At 43.9% G+C, this 24,886-nt stretch overlaps 1 protein-coding gene across 1 annotated transcript in view; it reads right to left on the bottom strand.

Moving 5' to 3' along the window:
• The window catches only part of Farp2 (FERM, ARH/RhoGEF and pleckstrin domain protein 2), a 104,799-nt gene that overhangs the window by 39,254 nt on the left and 40,659 nt on the right, over positions 1-24,886 (bottom strand). Inside the window, exons 5-14 of the mRNA XM_090355195.1 lie at positions 22,108-22,212; positions 20,436-20,478; positions 18,562-18,640; positions 15,017-15,114; positions 11,982-12,096; positions 8,980-9,127; positions 4,113-4,208; positions 2,141-2,304; positions 1,404-1,472; positions 628-685 (exon numbers count right to left, since the gene is read on the bottom strand). Coding sequence (XP_090211321.1) covers positions 628-685; positions 1,404-1,472; positions 2,141-2,304; positions 4,113-4,208; positions 8,980-9,127; positions 11,982-12,096; positions 15,017-15,114; positions 18,562-18,640; positions 20,436-20,478; positions 22,108-22,212 — 975 coding nt within the window. The remainder of the gene's footprint in view (positions 1-627; positions 686-1,403; positions 1,473-2,140; positions 2,305-4,112; positions 4,209-8,979; positions 9,128-11,981; positions 12,097-15,016; positions 15,115-18,561; positions 18,641-20,435; positions 20,479-22,107; positions 22,213-24,886) is intronic.

Here is a 24,886-nt window from a genome sequence, read left to right as displayed (position 1 = left end):
TTTATATACTTTTTTTTTGGGGGGGGGGTAGGGGCGTCATGGGGCTTGAACTCTGGTCCTGGGCGCCGTCCCTGAGCTCTTCAGCTCAAGGCTACTGCCCTATCCTTGAGCCACAGCCTCACTTCCTGTTTTCTAGTGATTAATTGGAGATAAGAGTCTTACAGTCTTTAGTGCCCTGGCTGATTTTGAACCTCGATCCTCGGATCTCAGCCTCCTGAGTAGTAGGATTACAGGTGTGAGCTACCATGCGTGGCTGCTTTATATTCTCTTTATAGGCCGTCTCTTGACAGTGACACATGAGGCAGGCATAGCGGTGCACACTTGTAATCTCAGTACTCAGGAGGTGGAGACAGGAGAATCTCAAGTTTGAGGTCCATGTGGCATACAGCAAGATCCTTTCCCCACAAGCAGTGACAACACTGTTCTACATGTATGGTTAAGCGGGTGCAGCAGTTGCTGGGGATTCTCCAGTGGACTATAAACAACATTTAGGACTGAGATTTGAAGACTGAGTCTCAGAATTGGGACTGCTGAATGGTGAATCTGGAGATTTTGTAACACTGTAGATGACTTTCTAAGAGTGCAGGTAATGAATTCTGGCTATGGTTTCGATCAGGAGAGACTAACCTGTTTGGGCAAGTCTGTGGCGAGAGCACGCAAAGATGTTCGGGTCTTGCTGTGCCGCCTGCAAAACAGGACAAGTGTCAATAGCGAGACCCTCCTCATCCACATACCTGCTTCTAGAGAAGAAAATGTATACTCTGTCCATGAAAAAGAGCTCACCCAAACACTGCAGGGGTGGGGGGGTGGGAGGATTGAAATAGGCAGGCTAATAGGGAACAATAACTGAAATAAAACAGAAGCCACTTAGCCAGACATTAGTGGCTCATGCCTGTAATCCTAGCTACTCAGGAGACTGAGATCTGAGGATTGCAGTGCAAAGCCAGCCTGGGCAGGAAAGTCTATTGGACTCATATCTCCAAATCCACTACCAAAAAAGCTGGACGTGGAGCTACGGCTCAAGTAGTAGAGTGCTAGCCTTGAGCAAAAAAGCGAAGGGACAAAGCCCGGGCCTGAGTTCAGGCTACAGTAGCAACACAAAAACAAAAAACAACAACAACAAAAACTAAAACAGAGGCCACAAAGAGTTGTAAAAATACATACTTAAACTAAATGAAAAATTCCATATATGTATTTTCAGATTAAAAGTTCAGCATACTATGTAAACCACTAAGTAGGATCAATACAGTACATGCATGCAATATCTGCATAAAGACATTACCAACCCTTTGTCAAACTAAAAGAGAGCTCATGCACTGAAATGTCTGTTTATTTGTAATTGTTTTAAGTAGTTTAGAGATATTTAAAATACTAATTTTATAGGCACTTGTTTTGTACTTTACCTTTCATATGGAGTTCTCTTCATCCCACCGTCTTTGACATAGTCCACTAATTGTTTCTGAGTTCTTCCACTGTGAACAAAGATTCAGGTTTTTAAAAAGGATAAACAGTAATTTACCGTTTTAATTTTTCAGTTAAGAATATGCCCATCTTAGGGCTGGGAGTTTGGCCTAGTGGAAGAGTGCTTATCTAGCATGCAGGAAGACCGGGGTATGATTCCTTGGCACCACATACATAGAAAAAGCTGGAAGTGGTGCTGTGGGTCAAGTGGTAGAGCTCTAGCCTTGAAAAAGCCCAAGGACAGTGCTCAGGCCCTGAGTTCCAGTCCCAGGACTGGCAAAAAAAGATGCCCATTCTCTTTCATAAATATGCATGCACACATACATACATACTTTTTTGAGGTAGCGTCTGGATTTATATCTGACATGGGCTGGGATCCTCCTCTTTGTGCTTCCCTGTGTCACTGAGGATGACAGGTGTGCACCATTGTGCTCAGCTACTGGCTGAGATGAAATCTCATGAACCCTCTGCCTGGCCTGGCCTTAAACCATGATCCTCCAATCTTTGCCTCCCAGTTAGGATTATAGACTTGAGTAACTATTACTGGCCATAGCACCTTTCTACGCAAAGTGTCTTGTTTTCTTCCTGTTTTATTTGCTGTGCTCTTGCCAGTGAATATGATTCTATGCCCTCCATCCCTAAGAGCCAGCCAACTCACAACTAAGGCACAGAGCCCTACCTGTATCGGAAGGAGGAGCCTCGGCTGAAGAAGACGGCTTTTCCCTTTGGCTTAGGCTGGTCAAAAAGTCTAAAAAAGGTGTGGTACTCCACACAAATCTTCCAGAAGTTCTTACATTCGTTTCTGCTACCCAACAAGAATTCTAATGTGTCCTGGTAGGGTCCCTACAAACAAAATATAAAGGTACAAATATAAAATTTGACAATAAAGTACTGGGCTAAAGAAAACACATTTAGGAAGCAGATCACACAAAAGGCAGTTTAAAAATTCAAAATTAAGAAGCTGCCCCTTGGGGCCGGGAGTTTGGCCTAGTGGTTAAAGTGCTTGCCTAGCATGCATGAAGACCCGGGTTCGATTCCTCGGTACCACATACATAGAAAAAAGCCAGAAGTGGTGCTGAGGCTCAAGTGGTAGAGCTCAGCCTTGAGAAAGTCCAAGGACAGTGCTCAGGCCCTGAGCTCAAGCCCAGGACTGGGGAAAAAGAAAAAAAAAAAAAAAAAAGAAGCTGCCCCTTCTTGAAAAAACTGAATACAACTAATAGTATTCAGAGTACATCTTTACGTTTACTCTGCCTACCTGTAAACTACGGTACTTTTCCATGTCAAGTGACATATATTTTTGGATATTCAGGAGATGTAGTTTTCAGGTTCACAAATAGGAAATCCCCACTTTTCTCTTTTTTTGTTGTTGTTGCCAGACCTGGGGCTTAAAGTCAGGGCCTGAGCACTGTCCTGGGGCTTTCTCAAGGCTAAGAGCTCTACCTTTTGAGCTACAGCACCACTTCTGGCTTTTTTTTCTATGTATGTGGTACCAAGGAATTGAACCCGGGTCTTCATGCATGTGAGGCAAGCACTCTACCACTAGGCCACACTCCCGGCGGGTCCCCCACCTCCCATTCACGTTCTCTTATGGCTATTCCTTCACATAAATTTTTAGAAATGAAATTCTGAGCTCAAAAGATAATGAAATTTCTGAACCTTCTGATATTACCAAGTTCCTCTATCCAAACACTGTCATGTTTTGATTTCCCTAGTCTTAAAAATAACCTAGACACTTAGGGATATAGAACATTAACTTTGCCAATTACAGACACAAACATGTCTCTAGTCTTTGAAATGTGTTATTTCAAGTAACAGTTTCTTTTGCAAAATAAGCAGTAATTTTCTTTTCTAACTTAGAATAACTTCAGAAAACGTCTTACTCGCAGAGGAAAAAAGTAGCCTTTGATTTGCATTTTGTGTCTGTCATTCCTATTTTTTTTCATCCACAGAAGAACGACTTGAACTATAAAGAAGTCCTCTATCTCTAGGCACGGGGGTACCTGCCCGCAATCCCAGCCCTCAGGAGGCTGCGGCAGGAGGACCATACAATCCTAGATAATTTTTGAGACTGTCTCAAAAAGCAAAGCAAAACAAAACAAAAAACAAAAATTAGGGGCTGGGTGTTTGGCCTAGTGGTAGAGTACTTGCCTAGCATGCCCAAAGCCTTGGGTTCAATGCCTCAGTGCCACCTACACACACAGAAAAAGCCAGAAGTGGTGCTGTGGCTCAAGTGGTAGAGCTCTAGTCTTGAGGAAGCTCAAGGACAGTGCCCAGGCCCCGGGTTCAGGGCTTTTTCAATTAGACCGGGGGATGTGGAGAGGCCCCTCAGCCCATTCAACACAGCTCTCACCCCTCCTCACTACAGCAGTTTCAGGTCACTCTGAGTATTTGGTACTGAAGTTCTGACCGGCAGCACCCCTGCTCTGCCATCCCTGGGGGCACGTCCGACATGTGCCTTCCCAGAAGCTCCGCAGGCCTGCATGGCTACATGGGTACAGACCCAGAGATCAGTGTGACATCTCGACTACTTCCCTCCCCCTTCCAGACCCCAAAGGCTGAAATGACTTACAAAATAGTCTTTAGAATCCTTTCAATAGCTTAGCAGAATAAATGGTATTCTCATTTACAAAGTTGCTTATAATAATACTTGCATGGACCTCCGGGTGGAGTTTGATAAGAAATCTTTTCCTCTTGAAGCTTAGTTTACGGACCTTGGACCAGTTGAAGGTATTTATTTTGGTAGTTCCCTAAAATACAGAAGGCAAATGCAAGGTGGCACATTTGTAACATAAACACAAAGTCCTTTTCTCATGAAGTAGAGATTACAACATGGCAACTTGCTGCACTGAAATGGCAACTTGACATTAAGCCACTTGATCTGAAATAGCTCTGAATTAAAATGTTAAAATGAAACATGTTGAGCTGCTTTAGAATGATGGCTTGGCTTGATAGGGTTTTATTATATTTAAAAAAAAACAACACAAAGCAATGTTAACATGGCACATTTGAAGTCCACTCCAGCAAAGGGAAGGGAGATGGGAGGGGTGGTGGTGGTTGGACTGGGCATGGTATCAGGTTTCTTTCTGTGGGAAAGTAAGAAAGCCCAAAGAAGCCCCCCTGGATGACTGGGCTGGACTGCAGCTTCCCCATCTATAGATGGACAGAGAGAAACAAATGCAGGTATGTAAGCTGGTACACTGAGTATGTGCAGCTTTGAGAAGGGTTGGGGAGATGACACTCTAACACCCCCAAAGCAATAGGAACACTAAGCAACAAATACATAGATCTTGTTCTCTCCCGACTCTGTCCTCTCCTTTCCTCCCCTGTCCTCTCCACTCCTCCCCTTCCTACTTCTTTCTTTTTCCTATGGATTTTTTTTTGGGGGGGGGGTCAGTTGTGGGGCTTAAACTCAGGGCCAGGGTGCTGTCCTGAATTTTTTTTTTTTTTGGTTCAGGGCTAGCACTCTTACCACTTTCAGTTTGCTGGTGGTTAATTGGAGATAAGGGTCCCATAGACTTTCCGGCTGAGACTGGCTTGAACTGCGATCCTCAGGTATTAAACTCCTAAGTAGTGGTCGGATTACGGGTATATACCACTTGTGCCTGGGATGTCTTATTTTCTCCGTCATGGGCCTGAACTCTGGGTCTGGGTGTTGTCCCTAAACTTCTCTTGCTCAAGACTAGCACTCTATCACTTGAGGCATACCACCATTTTTTTTTCTGAGTTTATTGGAGAGGGCAGGAGGAGAGGCTGCCATGATGACCTCAGAGCCTGGAAGAACCTCCCACTGCCCCTGTGTGCCATTTTGAGTAGCATATTAGAGACTTTCCTGCATACTTTGAACCAGTCCTCAGGTCTCAGCCATCTGAGTAGCTAGGATTGTAAGTGTGAGCCACTGGTGCCTGGATTCTTATGGATTGATGAGTCTCACTTAATAGCTCAGACTAGCCTGAAACTTGACTTTCCTGACTCTGCACCAAGTACTGGGATTACAGATCTTGGTTCCCAAATGTTATTCCCAGGGCCAGGAGTGTGGTCTAGCGGTAAGAGCCTAGCATGCTTCATGAAGCCCTTGGTTTGACTATATGTGTACCACATACATAGAATAAGCCAGAAGTGGTGCTGTGGCTCAAGTGGTAGAGTGTTAGCCTTGAGGAAAACCCAAATCAGTGAGTTCAAGCCCCAGGGATGGCAAAAAAAAATGTTATTCTCCACTAAAATGGGAGAAACAGCTGGCCAGGGCAGAGTAGGTTAAGTATGTGTTGTACGAGAAAACAAATGACCAAAACATGAAGGGACATATCAAAATGATGCTGGAACCTATCTGACGCAGGAACCATATGAACAACAATCTAAAAATTAAAATGTCAAGTGTAAACGGCTCACATTTATAATCCCATTTACTCAAGAAGCTGAAATCAGGAGGATTGAAGTTCAGAGCCAGGCTAGGCATAAAAGTCCACAATACCCCATCTTCAGTTAGCTAGTAAAAATCTGGGCTGGAGGTATGATTCAACTGGTAGAGTGCCAGTTATATGGAAGAAAATCAAGTAAGAACAAAGCCCGGGATTTAAATCCTGGTAGTGAAAAAAATGAACAACTAAATAAGTAAATAAATGAACAAATAAATGAGAGAAATAGATTCTTGAAAATGTGGGTCCAATGATTGGTGGGGAAATCACCTGGCCAGAACAGGAGGAGTGGATTTGCAGTTGTCCTCAGCAGTCATCACAGTGCCCTAACTTTGCAATGAATGGAGAAAAGCAAAGGATATTTAATAAGCCTCAGATTATCTCTTCACAAAATGTTTATTAAAACTGTGAATGTGGCTTGGTGGTAGAGTACTTAGCATGCATGAAGCTCTGGGTTCAACTCCTCAGTACCACATAAAAGCTGGAAGTGGCTCTGTGGCTCAACTGGTAGAGTGCTAGCCTTGAGCAAAAAAAGCTCAGGGACAGTGCCCAGGTTCTGAGTTCAAGCCTGAGGACTGGCCAAAAAAAAAAGGGGAGGGGGTTATTAAGCACATGCAGTGTTTCCATGAACTTGAAATAATCTTAAGACTCATCTTTTGTGTGTGTGTGGGGGGGGGGCATGGGGCTTGAACTCAGCATAGGCACTGTCCCTGGGTTCTTCAGCTCAAGGCTACCACCCTACTCCTGGGCCTGGGTGTTGTCTCTGAGCTCTTCAGCTCAAGGCTACAGCCCAACCCTTGAGCCGAACCCCACTTAGCCATAGAGGTTAACTGGAGGTAAGAATCTCAGATCTCAGGTCCTTTGTGCCTGGGCTGGCTTTGATCCTCAGATCTCAGCCTCTTGAGTAGCTAGGATTACAGGTGTGAGCCTCCGTGGTTGGCTTAACATAAGATTCAAAAAGGGGTGGGACAGGAGGGAAAGACTTGGAGAGAATGAAGGAACAGATGACACTGCATAAAAGGAAATACAGGCCAGGAGCGTGGCCTAGTGCTAGAGTGCTTGCCTACCATGCATAAAGCCCTGGGTTCCATTCCTTGGTACCATATACACAGAAGAGCCAGAAGTGGCTCTGTGGCTCATGTGGCAGAGTGCTAGCCATGAGCAAAAGTGTCCAAGGACAGTGCCCAGGCCCTGAGTTCAAGCCCCAGGACTGGGAAAAAAAAAAAAAAAGAGAAAGAAAGAAAGCGAAATATATTCATTACCTGACTCATGTAAATATAACCCTCTGTACCTCACCTCTATAATAATAAAGATATTTAAAAAAAAGGTTTAAAGTATGATGGTGCTATCCTGATAGTTCCGTAGAGGCTGAACTATCTGGATAGCATTCCCTCTATCTCAGATCCTCAGCCTTCTGCCACTCATTTTCTGGAGCAGCTCGTGCCTGCCTCCAGCTGCAACACCTTCCATCCACACCTGAAGCTCCAGCCAGTTTCTCTGGGATAGGTCAGCCCAGCTCTACCTGCCCTTGCAAAGTATCTCCCACCTCTAGCCCCGGTGTTACAAGGAAGCCCCTAGATAGGGACAGGTACCACATCGCTCCCACTCCTGTGACAGAGGTGGCCTTGCCACTCCCTTGATAAATCTCCTTATGATCCTACTTCTCCTGTATGTGACTGCATCTATGTGGTCTTCTGACATGGCTGCTTTCAAACCCCATTTTCTCTCTTCTCCAAACAGTGTGGTAAGGAATGGGTGTGTCCGAGACAGCTATAAAAGGAGTGAAACCCAACATAAATGAGCTTTGAGGACAAGAGCCAGCAGCTGGGAGCAAAGGGCTGGACGATTACATGATCCCATTTATACATATATACGTCCAGAGTGCCGGGCACCAGTGGCTCACACCTGTAATCCTAGCTACGCAGGAGGCTGAGATCTGAGGATCACAGTTCAAAGCCTGGGCACAAAAGTCTGTGAGACTCTCATCTCCAATTTACCACCAGAAAATTGGAAGTGGTACCAAGAAGAAAAAGCATCGCAGGGAATAATTGCTTTGTCTCCCAATCACGGCCAGCATGCTGCCTTCTAGCTCCCGGAGTTGTCGACACACCCAAGGATATATTAACTCACCCAGCATCTTCACCTACTCCTCGCCCCTCCCCTCCTTTACCTTCTTTCCTAGAAATACAAAATTTCATCCTGATGATCTTTAGCAATCTCTGGTCATTTGCTCTACTTGGAACTTACAAATATTTTCAAAATAGAACTTTTCCCTCAGGTTAACACTTTCCTCTGGCGCTTGTATTGTCTCCTTAATTCTTATACACTGAATATAAGAGCTCTTGTTTTTTTTTTTTTTTCTTCATCTCAGGGCCTGAGCACTGTCCTTGAGTTTTCTCAAGGCTAGCACTTTATTATGTATGTGGTACTGAGGAATTGAACCCAGGGCTTCCTGCATGCTAGGTAAGCATTTTACCACCAGGCCACACTCCTGGCCCTTGGGTTGTGTTTTCTGAAAATCTTTTTAGCTGGACACTGGTGGCTCACGCCTATAGTCCTAACTACTGAGGAGGCTGAAATCTGAGGATCATGGTTCGAAGCCAGCCTGGACAAGAAAATTCTTTGAGACTCTCATCTCTAGCCACTAAAACTGGGGCTCAAAGACAGAGCTTTGAGAGAAAAAAAGTAAGAGACAGAGCTCAACCCTAATTTCAAGCCCCAGTATTGGCAAACTGACATATACAGGCCCAGTTCATGTTCTAGCTGCAGGTTTCCCAGAAGCCTGCCCTTCAGGGAGATGCCTTGTGTCTTCCCTCTGACCTACACCACACAGAGGAGACCCTGCCCTTTTGGCAGTACAGAAAGCATGTACTCTGCCTCCCACCTAGGCTGTACCTGCTCCTTGCACAATGAACCAAGCTTGTTTCCTAGCCCAGTGGCCCTGTGCCAGCCCTGAGCCCTCGTCATCACAAGGCACTCAGGACCCAGCACATTTCTCACCACCATTATACCACACAGACTGTTGTCAGGAAAAAGAGCCAGAGTAAAACTTGCAGTGGGCAGCTGTGGCCATGGGTTCTGGCCCCTTCCTGTCTCTTCTACCTACCTGGAATACAAGGACACCCATGTGAGAGACTGCCAGGTTGATCTTGGTCCCCTCCCGGTCAGAAGCCGTGTGAAACCTGATGCCGTACATTTCCAGCTTTCTCGAAATCTCCAATACCTGGAAATCTGACTCAGCAGGTGTCTGGCCCCTAAAAGGATAGGCAGTTTATTCTATTACTGAAACAGTGGGTTTCTAAGAAAGCTAAAATATATTAGAGAAGTGATAGAGAAAACAGCAAAATAAAACTACCCAACAAACTAAGAAGGAATGTTTATAGAGGATAAAAAGTTCACTGCCTCTTTGTTTTCCCCCTACAAAACCAACATACCACATATACAGGCCAAAAAAACAGCTTCGTTTGCATCTATTCCTCTGTCCTATTTTAACCCACTTACAACAGTACAATGTTTCCTTAGCATTCACCAGATAGTCTTTCAACAACAAGTTGAACGACAAGTTATATGCAAAAATAGCATGTAGCTATTATTGTCAGAGGAAATGTCACAGATTAGCATGGAGCCTTACGAAGCTCAATTTAAAACATTAAGGTACTTTCAGAACACATACTTAGAAAGCATTAGAATACATTCTTTATGAGACTGAAATTATGAAGTGAATTAACAGTGCTGTTGCCAAAACGATGTTGGTTTTATCTGTGTAAAGATCTCTCAATGTACCATGTGTCCAGTTCACCACCTCTGTCACCGGCAGAGAGAAGTGAGAGTGGTCAGTGCCCACGGAGCAACCTCTAGGCAGCTGTAGCGAGAACCCTACTGAGGGGCACTCATGCACACTGCCTGAATGCACCACGTGGGATCTTTTCTTAGCAACCTTTTTCTTCTAGGGTAGAACCAAGCATTTTATTAGGATCTTCATTAAACTGCTGAAACTGAGAAACCTCCAAAAATGAATCCCCAGAGGCACTTTCCGCTCGGGGCAAGTAGTCATGTATAGGCACGTAAAACTCAAGCTGGCTGGCCCTTTCTCTGTGCTATATAGCCAAGGAAGCTTTCCCTATGGCCCAGTGCACCAGCTTGGCCCTCCTTTGTGTGTTAGCTGTTCTTACTACTAATGTCTGAACTTTGCAGTCTTCAAGGAATAATGAAGTTAGTGAGGACTTCTCAGAGCCTCCTGGGACTTCCACTGTTGACTAACTACAGACGCCTGATTTCTTAGGACAATAGTCTTCCCAGAATCTTTTTTTTTTTTTTTTTTTGCCAGTCCTGGGCTTGAGCTCAGGGCCTGAGCACTGTCCTTGGACTTTCTCAAGGCTAGAGCTCTACCACTTGAGCCTCAGCACCACTTCTGGCTTTTTTCTTTTTCTATGTATGTGGTACCGAGGAATCGAACCCAGGTCTTAAAGTGCATGCTAGGCAAGCACTTTAACCACTAGGCCAAACTCCCGGCCCCTCTTCCCAGAATCTTAAATCTACCTGTCCACTTGGGGCTGCTATCTCAGCTGGACATTTCACAGAACGAAGCTTGATACATTTATCTTCCAGTCATTTTCTCCCTTCTCTTTATTACAGCAAGGAGGCAAATCTGTCCTTATCCAGGAATAAATCTGAACCAGGAAGAGGCTCTGTACCTGAGATGTACCTGAGAGAGGACCTTCTTTTTTTGTCAATTGTGGGGCTGGGTGCTAGGTGCTGTCCCTGAGCTCTTCGGCTTGAGGCTACCATCCTACTCCTTGAGTCACTGTGCTACTTCCCGTTTTCTGGTAGCTAATTGGAGATAAAAGTCTCACGGACCTGGATCTCGGTGCCCAGGCTGGCTTTGAACCTCAATCCTCAGATCTCAGCTTCTTGAGTAGCTAACATTACAGGCATGAGCCATTGCACCTGGCTCCACCTTTTTTCCCCCTAAGGGCATCAGGGTCTAGCATTCATAACAGCAGCATCTTTTTTTTTTTTTTTTTTTTCTATGTATGTGGTACGGAGGAATCGAACCCTGGTCTTTGTGCATGCTAGGCAAGCACTTTAACCACTAGGCCAAACTCCTGGCCCCCAACAGCAGCATCTTTCCTGCTACAAGATGGAGGAAATCCAAGGCTTGCAAAAGGTGAAGCCAAAGGCAACTAGACCTCTCTGGAGTTGGGGCCAGTAGCTTTCTCAAGGTAAGTAGAACCTGGCTACAAACACCGACGGACACCAGTGACAATTCACATGCTGCATCCATGCGAGTTGAAGGTCTGTAAGTGCTTGGCATAGTACCTAATTGAGGGTAAGCACTGTCTCGGGCCACCTGTCTCAGTGGGACTTCTACTCACATCAAATGTCACCTTGGTGCCAGAATTACCTGCTCCACTACTCTCCCTGCTCCCAGATAAGTGCTCTGTCTGGATTACTTCCTCATTCACCAAGATTAGGAGTGGCACTCAGCTATACAAGGTCTGTCAATGGTCCCAGTACAGCTTCACCCATCCATTACCTGACACACTGCATGGGCTCTTTCTGGAAGGTACAGCCTTCCAGAGCCATGTGGTGAGGCCTAGCTCCTCTGTTAAAACCCTGCCCTGCGCTCAGGGCCCACAGGAGCCTCTCCCCATCCGCATCTCCATTTGGTCTGAAGAGGGTGCCACTGCCAGGTCTTTCAGCATTCAAGGGCCATGGCGGTCGGCACGGTTCCCCATGTTCCACAGGGGCTGAAGCCAGCCTGGACCTACTTCACCACAGTGGGGCTGCTCTCCACTGTGACTCCTGCCACACCACAGGGCCACAGAACGCACACCTTCTCTCCCAGGCAAGCAGCAGCTTCTACCCAGGGAGAGCACTCAGTTCCCCTTTCAGGCCTTGGTGTCCGTGCTGCCCCTCCTAAAGCAGTGTTTTGCACGGAGCCTGGGCTGCAGTCATCTGCCAGCAGGTGTGTCTGAGACCAGGAGTAATGGGTGTCACCTCTATCCAAATCCTATGGGCGCTTGAACAACAGTTCTCCCTTGCATATACACCACGGAGGCCTTCTTGCACTAGCCACACACCGGCAGCCATTTCCAGCTGACTTACGTGTGTCCTCGATGGAAGTCCAGTATCTTTTCCAAAAGGCGCTCCTGGGCAGGCAAGTACTTGTTGGCTCTGAGGTGCTCTCGATCCAGAGTTTCATCATAATCTCCTACTTCAGCTGAGATGAAGCAAAAAAAGCCAATCATTCGGGTTTTGAAATGACAAGCACTTATATATACAAATGTATAAATTAACATCTAAAAAAATCACCCAAAGTTGGCAGTAATATATTCTAGCCCTCCCGTCCCTCCTCAGCTCTCTTGCCCCTATATTGGTGCCCCTGCTTGAAGTCATATATTTGAGGCAGAGACGAAAGGATCATAGTTCAAGGCCAGCCTGAGAAGGAAGTGAACATGACCTTATTTCAAAGAACACATTAGGCATGTTGGTAGAGATGCATATGTATGATGTAATAAAATCCCAGCTATAAGAAGGAGAATGAGGACTGCAATCCAAGACTGGCCTTAAGCAAAATTATAAGAGCATATATGAAAAATAACTAAAGCAAGCCAGGCGCGGTGGCTCACGCCTGTCATCCTAGCTACTCAGGAGGCTGAGATCTGAGGATGAAGGTTCAAAGCCAGCCCGCGCACAAAAGGATCTGAGACTCATCTCCAATTAACCTCTAGAAAGTGGGGCTTGGCTCAAGGGTAGGGAGGTAGCCTAGAGCTGAAGAGCTCAGGGACAGCGCTCAGGCACAGGGGTAGGGCAGTAGCCTTGAGTTGAAGAGCTCAGGGACAGCTCACAGGTGGAGTTCAAGCGCTGTGACCCCCCCCCTAAAAAAAAAGGACTAGGGTGTGGCTCAAATGGTAGAGGGCTTGTATATAAAAGAAAAACTTCAACTTTTTTTTCCCAAACATTTTATATTTTTCAAAGTCACGTAAAAGGTTTAAAAAACATTTCTGGAGAACAAAGATCAAAAAAAAAAATTCTACTGAGGGGCGCCAGAAGGGTGAAGGGGAAACCTGGGGCTCATGTGCTCATTATCTTTTTTTTTATTAAAGGATTTTATTAACACTGATTTTTTCTTTTTCTCCTATGTATGTGGTACCGAGGAATCGAACCCGGGTCTTCATGCATGCTAGGCAAGCACTTTAACCACTAGGCCAAACTCCCGGCCCAACACTGATTTTTTTACATCATATTTCAAATATCAAGTTTAACAAACAAGTATTCAAGAATGGAATCTCTTATATGCAATCACTGGCACATAAATTTAAGAACAAAACTGGAATTAAGCTGTTTGTATGTCATATATATATGTATATCAATATATCTATAGAATACATATACCACCATAGATTTATATATCTATGTAGTTATATCTCCAAGTTCATGTCAGTGACATTGAGTACCTGAGTATTGTATTGAGTCATCGCTCTTGTACTGTTTGGATCTAATATCCATATATCAAGGAGACCATACACCTTTGTTCCTTTGGTCTTGACTTATTGCACTCAATATGATTTGCTCTAGTTCCATCCACTTCCCAGCGAATTAATGTGCTATTTATTTATTTATTTCTGGGTCATGGGCCTTGAACTCAGCCTGGGCACTGTCCCTGAGCTCTTCAGCTCAAGGCTACCGCCCTACCCCACTTCCTGTTTTCTAGGGATTAATTGGAGATAAGCATCTCAGGTCCTTTTGTGACTGGGCTGGCTTTGAACCTTGATCCTCAGATCTCAGCCTCCTGAGAAGCTAGGATGACAGGCGTGAGCCACTGTGCACCCGCATTAATGTGCTCATTACCTTTCAAAGCCACACTCCATAAGTTGTCTGCTGCTTGTGTGATCAAGCGAATATATTTTGTTCCAAAACAATCTATTTTAAATAAATTTACCTTCAGAACTTTTCTGATTTCTTGAAAAATCTACTCATTTCTTGTATTTTAAGGCTACAAATATGTGTGCATGCACGAGTGTGCCCAGCACTGGGACTTGAACTCAGGGACTCACACTCTGTTTTTTCTCTCATGTCTGTCGTTCTACCACTTGAGCCAGGTCACCAGTTGCAGCATGCAAGAGTCTTACAACTTTGCCCTGGTTGCCTTCAATCCTGTAGCTTTAATTCTCAGCTCTGTTACCAGCTATGGTTACAGATGGTTATCAGTCCCCAGGTCTGGGGCTTCACACAGGGCCTGGGCACTGTCTCTGTGCTTTTGTGCTCAAAGCTAGGACTCTACAACTTGAGTCACATTTCCATTCTGGCTTTGATAAGTAATTAGAGATTGGTCTCATGGACTCTTCTGCTGGGCTGGCTTTGACCTGTAATCCTCAGATGTCAGCCTTCTGAGTAGCTAGGATTACAGTAGTCAGCTATGGGCACTGGGCCTGTCCTTTTCACTTTTCATTAGTGTTTTAGTGTTACAATGGTGGTATTTCCATACATGCATATAATGTACTTGGATCAAATGCATCCTGTTATGCCTTCTTGGGCTCCCTCTCTCCCCCATAGTGTATGTCTGAAGTGACATTAATTCCATTAGGAATTCAAAAGGAATTTCATTCCTTTTGTTCTATCTTGCTTCAAGTGAGATACCGAAGGGGTGGTTTCCCTTGATGGCTAATGTTGAACTAGTCAGAGGTGACTGTTTTTCACCCCCAGAAAGACCCCTTTTTGGAATGCTGAGAATTTGCCTGAAGTTGCATTGTTGTCAACATGCATTAAGGCTGATAGGTGTTGTGGCACACAGCCATAACCTCAGCACTCAGAAGCAAGATAATTGAGAGTTCAGGGCCAGCCTGAGCGATAGAGTGACACTGTCTAAAACGTCAAAGTTGTGGTCGAGTGTTTGCCTAATATGTTGTGAGGCCTTAAGATTGATCTCTAGTTGTACCAAAAACATAATTATATAAATGAGAGACAATGAAAAATAACCAATGTGGCTACAGATTTTGTCTCTGAGCCTCTTCGCAGAGATTGCTCTTCAGGAGTTTACAGCAGTTACACTTTGGCTTATCGGGAATATACTGAATGTGTGAACTAAGTGCATCAGCTCTGTGGCCTGTGCATGCTACCCTGAGGGCACAGATACTAACACTGCAGAAGGTGGGAAGTGAGGAGGGCTGCAGTGGTGGCAGTGCAGGTCAAGCGCTCTTCTAGGAGGTCCCTCTTGAGTTGCAAGGCAAACAAGTACCTAGAAGGTAATGTAACACAAGACGCATCAACCCCACAAGTTTTCGGAATGTAACATAGACATCAGCCAGTGGAGAGAGCAAACATACCCTGGAAGGGGTAGCAACCCACAGTGAATAAAATGCAGGGCCCTCCTGAAACCAGCAAAGTTATAAAAGGCCTTTCATGCAAAGAGCCAAGAGCAAGCAAAGGTCAGATGAGAAATTGGCTCAGCAGGCTGAGTCACACACATTAGAGCACTGCCAGAAGAACAATACAAAGAGAAATTAGCCTTTTCAGGCATAACATATAACCACACAATCACTATCTGCAGCAATACCTTCAATAAGAAAGTTCACAAGTAAATATTATAAAGCTGAACTCACTGAATAAAATAGCAGGAAAGTAGAATTAAAATATAATCCAAAATGTGCTTGTGGAGCTGTGTGTGTGTGTGGCCGTCCTGAGACTTGAACTTTTTTTTTTTTTTAAACTCAAAGCTAGCGCTCTATCACTTGAGCTACAGCTCTACTTCCAACTTATTTGGTATTTCACTGGAGAGAAGGCTTTTATGGATTTTCCTAACCAGGCTGGCTTTGGACTGTGACCCTTACATCTTAGCCTCCTGAGTAACCAGGATTACTGGTATGAGCCACAGACATTCCACTCTTGTGCAAAAATTTTTTTTGCCAGTCCTGGGGCTTGAACTCAGGGGCTAGGCACTTTCCTTGAGCTTTCTCAAGGATCGTGCTCTACTACTTGAGCCATCGAACCACCTCCGGCTTTTTCTGTGTGGTACCAAGGAATCAAACCTAGGGCTTTGTGTATGCTAGACAAGCACTCTACCACTAGGCCAAACTCCTGGCCCCTCTTGTAAAACTTTTAACAGACTGATATTTAGTCTTGGTTAATATTTGGGAATAGATTTTTGATCTTTTTAGAAACAGGCACTCTGAAACACTATTATTGGGACTGTACCTAGAAGAGGCATTTTGAAATATTACATGTGCATTATTTTACCATTAATTAATTAATGAGCATATATTAAGTTCTTAGAGCTAGAAACCCATTAAAAATTACAAATTGTCAGACAGGGAGTTTGGCCTAGTGGTAGAGTGCTTGCCTAGCTAGCATGCACGAAGACCCGGGTTTGATTCCTCAGTACCACATACATAGAAAAAAGCCGAAAGTGGTACTGAAGCTGAAGTGGTAGAGCACCAGCCTTGAGAAATCCCAAGGACAGTGCTCAGGCCCTGAGCTCAAGCCCAGGACTGGCAAAAAAAAAAAAAAAAAAAAAAAAAAAAATTACAAGTTCTCTTAAAATTTAAGATGTGTAAACCTGATATCCAGCAGATCCATTTCTGTAAACTTCCTATAGCAGTTTCCCCATTGTTTACAGATGCTATGGATGTTTCTTTGCAGAGTTTTCTTTTGTTGGCTGTGGGCTTGAACTCTGGGCCTGGGTGCTGTCCCTGAGCTCTTTAGCTCAAGGCTAGTATTCTACCACCTGGAACCACAGCTCCACTTCCAGTTTTCTTGCTGTTAACTAGAGATAAGAGCCTCATGGACTTTCCTGCCCAGGCTGGCTGTAACCACGATCCTTGTATCTCAGCCTCCTGAGTAGCTAGGGTTACAGGTGTGAGTCATGGGCACCCAGCCTATTTTGTGTGTGTGTGTGTGTGTGTGTGTGTGTGTGTGTGTGTGTGTGTGTGTGTGTGTGTGTGTGTGTGTGTGTGTGTGCGTGTGTGTGTGTGTGTGTGTGTGTGTGCAGTACTGGGGTTGAACTAAGGACTTTGCACTCGCTAGGCAGGTGTCTTCCACTTGAGTCATATTCGCTAGCCCCCGTTGTTTTAGTTTTTTCAGATAGGGTCACATGTTTGTATCCAGGGCTGGCTTCTGACTGTGATCTTCCTACCTCTGCTTCCCAAATACCTGAGATTAGGACTGGGACTGTGTCGTAGTGGTCAAGTGTTTTCCTTGCATGTATGAAATCCTGGGATCAATTCCTTAGTACCACATAAACAGAAAAAGTCAAAAGTGGTCCCGTGGCTCAAGTAGTAGAGCACCAACCAGCCTTGAGCACAAAGAGGCTCAGGGACATCACTCAGGCAATGAGTTCAAGCCTCAGTATTGGTAGAAAAATAAATAAATAAAACCAAATACCTGAAATTAAGCATGAACCAACATGTTTGGCCTAAATGTGCTTTTGTAATCAATAATAAAAAATAACTTTTCATATAAAAATAAGGGAGAGAAAGTAACTATAAAAAGTCTGTAGTTTATGTCCTAAGATTTAGGCCCAGAATCCTAGCCAACATTTTCTGTTAGCTCTGATTTTCTAGAATACACATTTAAAAGTGATTGCCTCAAAATAAAGTCCTTCCAAAGGAACTGCAGAGTAGCCCACCAACATTTAATATAGTATCAAAGGTAAGTTCTGTGCTTACTCATAAACTTCTGTTTTTGTTTTTGCCATCCTGAAAATTTGTCCACTCAATCTAAAAATGAGGTGCTGAGTTGATGGCTTCTCTCCGTTTCCTTTAAGCTGACAACCCACAACGTGTGATGTTACCAAAATCCGCAGAAGCCTTTAAGAGGTGCACAGTAAGACACTGCTGTGGTTCATTCTACAGCTACTATGACAATATCGTCTTCTGTTTTGCTGGTAAGTGTTTGGGTTGCTACTTCATTCCTTACTATAAAATTAATGCGTGACTTTGGGAGGATAAGGGGGAGAGAAGGAATGGAAGGACAAAGGGTGAACATTTGGCATCAGCAGGGGTACTCACTAGACATTAAGCTGAAAATGAACTATACAACATATGGATAGGGATGGGGGAGAAAAGCTGGAGAGAGTGAGGGATGGGTGACATTGTCCAAAAAGAAAGTCACTCATTACCTGGAACCATTTTGTAACTATAATCTCTTTGTATATCTTTTGTAATAACAATAAAAATTTACCAAATGTATCAAAAATTAATACATGTATCAGAATAAAATATACAAGAAGAAAATTTTCCAACCTTGACCAGATAATTACTGCTAATATTTTCTTTCAATAATTCCTGCAGAAAATCAAACATGAAAAAGAATAGCACAGAAGAAATTATTTTAGATATTTCTTCTGCATATATTCACAAGGACTATCAGACAGTGCTACTTCTCCAAGTACACAGATTTTAAAAACGCATGCATGAGCAAAATATCTATAAACTTTACTCACAAGCAGAACTCTAAACTCATCTGAAAGAATGCTGGCTCAATATCACTTAATGTTACATTCCAGTCTTTATTTGCAGGTTTGTACAATAAACCTTTCTTCTACTGTGCATTTGTGTAATAAACAACTGCTAAAATGCTTCTTTTAACTATTCTCATTTACTTGTTGTTATGTATATACTGGCTCATTCGTTCTTAAACACAGATCAATGAATACAAGACCTGTTTAAGTTCAATGTGAGTTATTTACCTTGTATATTCTTCTTGCAATTGACCAGGATCAGGTGGGAAAAATTTTACAGCTAGGCGAAGCATTGCATTCTTTGGCCCTACAAGAAAAACAAAATTTTTTTTTTTTTTCAAAAGATCAAACCAGGGGCTGGGAGCATAGCCTAGTGGTAGCATGCTTACCTAGCTTCACTAGCCTGAGCCAAAAAAAAAAAAAAAGTGGCCAAGATTAAGCCATTTTTTTTTAAGGGGTGGGGGCTTAAACACAGGGCCTGAGCACTGTCATTGGGCTGTTCCAAGGCTAGAGCTCTACCCTTGAGCCACAGCACCAACTCCAGCATTTTCTAAATATGTGGTACCGAGGAATTAAACCCGGCCATGCTAGGCAAGCACTCTACCACTAGGCCAAACCCCTGGAGTTTGGCTCAGATTGTAGCCAGTATTGCAGGCATGAACAACTAGCATCCACTGTTTTTTTTTTTTTGTTGTTGTTGTTAGTCCTAGGGCTTGGACTCTGGGCCAAAAAGAAACAATAAAAAGAAATAGTGGGTACTGGTTGCTCATGCTTGCAATACTGGCTTTGCAGGAGGCTGAGATCTGAGGATTTGTGGTTCAAAGACAATGCAGAAAGAAAAGTTCTTGAAGCTAGAAGCTCCACCATATTCCTGTTGATAATACTAGGATAAAAGTGGGCTGGGAACGTGGCCTAGTGGTAGAGTGCCTGCATGAAGCTCTGGGTTCAATTCCTCAGTACCATATAAACAAACAAGTTAGAAGTGGCGCTGTGGCCCAAGTGGTATAGAGAGAGGCTCAGAGATAGAGCCAGACCTCAAGTGCAAGGCCCTGGACCAGGAAAACAAAACAAAAGGTAAAGTATACTTTTTATTTTTTCTTGTTGTGGGGTTTGAAATCTGGGCCTCAGCTCTGTCCTGAGCTCTGCAGCTCAAGGCTACCGCCCTATCCCTTGAGCCACAGTCCCACTTCTGGTTTTCTAGTGGTTAGAGATAAGAGTCTCATGGACTTTAGTGCCTGGGCTGGCTTTGAACCACAATTCTCAGATCTCAGCCTCCTGAGAAGCTAGGATTATAGGTGTGAGCCACTGCACCTGGCTAAAGTATACTATTCTTCTTTTTTTTTTTTTTTTGCCAGTCCTAGAGCTTGAACTCGGGGCCTGAGCACTGTCCTTGGGCTTTTCCCTCAAGGCTAGCACTCTGCCACTTGAGCCACAGCACCATTTCTGGCTTTTTTCTATGTATGTGGTACTGAGGAATCATACCTGGGTCTGCATGCATGCTAGGGCAAGCACTCTACCACTAGGCAAAACTCCTAGCCTAAAGTATACTATTCTTATAGTAATAAAAACATTTTTGAAAACCTTCATTATTCTGTTATTGAAAGGAAAATGTCATTTACCACTTAGTACACTGAACTAGAACCATGAAGGCATACAATACAACATAACATGAACATGTAATTTCACAGACATGTAATTTTCCCTGAACAATGAGAGGTTCCCCAGGCTCTGAGACCACTTTCACCTTCTGCCTTTTTCCATATGATCCGGCTCAGCAAGTCCCCTCCCCTTTTGGTCTCTTTTTCCTTCCTTTCTCTTTCCCACACACTTCCATCTTATGTGAAAACAAAGGGAAAGGCAGGAGGCAGAAGTGATCTCAGAACCTGGGGAAGCTTTCACTGTCTGAGGGAGGCATGACCAGTGAGGTTCAGCAAATGGCAAAGTGACCTCAGAGTCTGGTGTCCTTTGCTGACTCACAGTCAGGTGAGTGACAGCTAGGTAAAGAGGAAGGGGAGAGGATGTTCTACCAGGCAGACCTAACACTACCCATATCCACCCACGAGGCATCTTATGTAGCCAGAATTTAGAGGTAAAGGACTTACTTCGTACTTGTCTAATGATGGGTTTCATAGGTTCAAGCCAAATCTAAAGAGGATGTAACAGAAAAGAATATATTAATTTCACTTGATACATATGCTATAAAATTTTTAAAATTAAGATAAATTTTTCTAACAATCTTTTGGGGTGTGCTTGTACTGGGGCTTAAGCACAGAGACCTGTGCTTTCCCTTGGCTTTTCCACTCAAGGCTGTGGCTCTGCATAGGGTGCTGGGCTAGGTAACTGGAGGTAAGAGCCTCACAGACTTCTCTGCCTGGTGTGTCTTGAGCCACAATTCTCAGATTTCAATATTCTGAGTAGCCAGAATTAAATGCAAGATCCACAAGCATCTGGCTCTTAATTTTTTTTTTTTTTTTTTTTTGCCAGTCCTAGGCTTGAGCTCAGGGCCTGAGCACTGTCCTTGGGTTTTCTCAAGGCTAGAGCTCTACCACTTGAGCCACAGCACTACTTCCAGCTTCTTTTCTATGTATGTGGTACCGAGGAATCAAACCCGGGTCTTCATACATGTTAGGCAAGCACTCTACAACTAGGCCAAACTCCCGGACCCACTCCCAGCTTTTTTGGTGATTAACTGGAGATAAGAATTAATGGACGGGCTGAGAGTTTGGCCTAGTGGTAGAGTGCTTGCCTAGCATGCATGAAGACCTGGGTTCGATTCCTCAGTATCACATACATAGACAAAAGCCAAAAGTGGTGCTGAGGCTCAAGTGGTAGAACTCTAGCCTTGAGAAAGCCCAAGGACAGTGCTCAGGCCCTGAGCTCAAGTGCAGTACTGGCAAAAAAAAAAAAAAAAAAAAAAGAATTAATGGACTTGTTGGGGGCAGGATTCTGGCCTAGTGGTAGAGTGTTTGCCTAGCATGCACGAAGACCTGGTTCAATTCCCCGGTACCACATACATAGGAAAGAAGCTGGAAGTGGTGCTGTGGCTCAAGTGGTAGAGCTCTAGTTTTGAGAAAGCCTAAGGAGAGTGCTCAGGCCCTGAGCTCAAGCCCCAGGACTGTCAAAAAAACAAAAACAAACAAACAAACAAAAAGAATTAATGGACTTGAACCATAACCCTCAGATCTCAGCCTTCTGAGATTATAGGTGTGAGCCACTGACACTTGGCCTCCTTTTGACATGGCTTTTGAGGGGTTACATTAGAGGTTGCTGTGGTGACACAGAGAAAGGAAGGATTTCCTTGGCATTATGATGTGCAACTGGACAGAGGAGTGAGAGGGAACTAGTTTTTTTTTTTTTGTTTTTTTTTTTGCCAGTCCTGGGCTTGAGCTCAGGGCCTGAGCACTGTCCTTGGACTTTCTCAAGGCTAGCACTCTACCACTTGAGCCTTAGCACCACTTCCGGCTTTTTGCTATGTATGTGGGGTACCGAGGAATTGAACCCGGGTCTTCGTGCCTGCTAGGCAAGCACTCTACCACTAGGCCAAACTCCCAGCCCCAGGAACTAGTTTTATGCATTCAGACGATAAGAAAATATGTTCCTTGTAGCTGAAAATATTTTAATAACACAGCTTTGGTCAGGACATGCCAATTATCAAACAACTGATACCATTAAAGTAGGTTCTGACGGACTCTTTGGGCACTGAGTACATTATAAACATTCTCCAAAGAGCTAGAGCCTGTCTTAAAAAAAAAAAAAAAAATCAAAAGCACATACCCAGTAGGACTGAATGTTCTGAAACTCCAACCCGAAGTAGTCACATTCGATCAGATTCAAATGTTTCCACACTTGTGTGAGTAAATTCTGGCCATCACATTTAGGCTATATGGAGACAAATGAGAAAAATCTTACATACTGAGTAGTGAACAAAAAAGACAGGAAAATTGGCATGAAGCTACATTCCTCACATACATCTTCAGTTAATTTCTTGCTCATGTTACCTTCAAGAGTGTAACATTTAGGGGCTGGGAGTTTGGCCTAGTGGTTAAAGTGCTTGCCTAGCATGCACGAAGACCCGGGTTCAATTCCTTGATACCACATACATAGAAAAAAGCTGGAAGTGGTGCTGAGGCTCAAGTGGTAGAGCTCTAGCCTTGAGAAAGTCCAAGGACAGTGCACAGGCCCTGAGTTCAAGCCCAGGACTGGCAAAAAAAAAAAAAAAAAAAAAGTGTAACATTTATAAAAGGCCACATAGCAAGTAAATCAGAGATAGTTATGCTTAGAAACTAACAGAAAAATAAATGCATACACACAAATGAAATAATCTTAGAGTCAGGAAGTCCACAGAGAGCCGGTGCCGTGGCTCCCATCTGCAATCTTAGCTACTCAGGAGGCTGAGATCTGAGGATCATGGTTCAACGCCAGCTGGGGCAAGAAGCCTGTGAAACTCTCATTTCCAATTAAGTATTAGAGAACCACAAGTGGCACTGTGGCTCAAGGGGTATGGCGGAAGCCTTGAGCTGAAGAGCTCAGGGACAGTGCCCAGGCCCAGAGTTCAAGTCCTATGACCAACCAAAAAAAAAAAAAAAACCCACAAAAGTCCCCAGAGGCATGGTTACAGATGACAAGCTTGGGAGTTTGTTGGCTGGCCAGCAATTGTCCTGTCCTGGACTTAGGGTCTCAGAACAAAGAGCAGCCTTGGCCCTTTGTAGGGCAGAGTTTATAAAAACAAAAAACATACACAGATGGTGAGGCAGCTTCACAAGCAAGTGAGCTGATTCACAGAGGCTAAACTTGCCATTAGCCTTATCATAAGCAATTTCATGAGGTCACATCCTGGTGCCATTGGGGGGACATTTCTGCAGCTGCCCCTGGATATAGCCTGGGGGTCGACAGCTATGGTCAACATTCTGCCAGTGTAGCTGGAGGCTAGAGATGTGTGAAGTTTCAGGGGTGGAGGTGTTAACCACTGTGATTAGAACCTGTCTGATTACCTGATTTGGGGAAAAGGGCTGAGAGCCTAAGTTAGAAGTTGTTGAGTCAAAAATGTTTGTTTTTTGTTTTTTTTTGTTTTGTTTTTTTTTTGCCAGCCCTGGGCTTGAACTTAAGACCTGAACACTGTCCTTGGACTTTCTCAAGGCTAGAGCTCTACCACTTGAACCTCAGCACCACTTCCGGCTTTTTTCTATGTATGTGGTACTGAGGAATCGAACCCAGGTCTTTGTGCACGCTAGGCAAGCACTCTACCACTAGGCCAAACTCCTGGCTGCACTCCCCCACGCCCCCAAAAGGCTTTCTTTAAGCTATATCTAAAACTGGGTTATAACAAAAAAATTGTTTTACATTCTTATTCTGATTTAAGTCATGTTCATAATTTTAGATTATTGAAACCATTTCCAGTTTCAGATGATATTTTATCAAGTGAAAATTTGATATTTGTTAAAAAGTGGAGTGCCATAGTTTTACTGTTCAAGAAGAACAGAGACTATTGAGATTAAAAACAAAACAAAACAAAAAAACAAATCCTTCTGGGGACCAAGCGGTATAGCTCTAGTCTAGAGAAAGCCTAAGGACAGTGCTCAGGCCCTGAGCTCAAGCCCAGGACTAGCAAAAACAAACAAACAAACAAAAACCCCTTCTGAATGGAAAGATGTTCAGTAAAATTACAGTTTAGATGCAATTTAACCACTCTTATGAATTGAGTGAAGAAAAACAAATGCTTAGAAATTTTAAAATATTCTAAATCTCTCTAACAGAAGAACAAAGTAGTGAAATCACATTTTCTCTATCACGGAGGATCAGAAGTTATCTGTGAAAAAGCTGGTAATTCCCACACAGTATACTGTAGGAGAGTGTAAATTAACACAACTTTGGAGGAGTAATTTGTAAGCATGTCAAAGCTTAACATTTATCAGCAAAACCTTTTCTCTATGAACACTCTTATAAACTGTATATTGTTAGGAAAACAGAAGAGAATGGAAAGGAACAGGCTGGACTCCATCATCGACAGGCGAAGACTGTTTATTGAGGAACCATGAGGGAACAGGTCTACTCCCAGGCTGGAAGGTTGTGGCAATGACTGGATTTTGGGGTAAGTTTATATAGGGCTTAACAAGGAAGCAGAAACTAGAAAATAGAGAAGAGAATCATATTACATACATAGCACGGAAATAGAGATCTTCAGTTTTCATCTTACCTAACCTGTAGTCTGTACCATAGTCCCTGGTTGTTCTTTCCGAGGCAGCATCATTTTCCATATGGCCATACTCTTACTTATTGACTAGTCTTACTAACGTTAGCTACATGTGAAGGACTGAGTCCTGTCTTATTCCCCAGGGTCAAGCAAAGCACCATGTGCTTGCTCACCCACTTGTCCTCAGGTGTCCTTCTGTCCTAGGCCCCCAGGAAACAATATCCCCACATCCCAGGTAGAGCATTCTACTGTAGGCCAGGCCAAGGACTTTTTGCCCTGGGCCCCCGAGAGACAATAACCCATTTTCTGTTGTGTTTTGTTTTGTTTTGCCAGTCCTGGGTCTTGAACTCAGGGCCTGGGCAC

This window comes from Megascapheus bottae, chromosome 21 (genome assembly GCF_031878675.1).
Source record: "Megascapheus bottae isolate mThoBot1 chromosome 21, mThoBot2.hap1, whole genome shotgun sequence".
NCBI lineage: Eukaryota > Metazoa > Chordata > Mammalia > Rodentia > Geomyidae > Megascapheus > Megascapheus bottae.
Note: the sequence above shows the minus strand (reverse complement) of the source record. Positions and strands in the feature narration are given on the sequence as shown.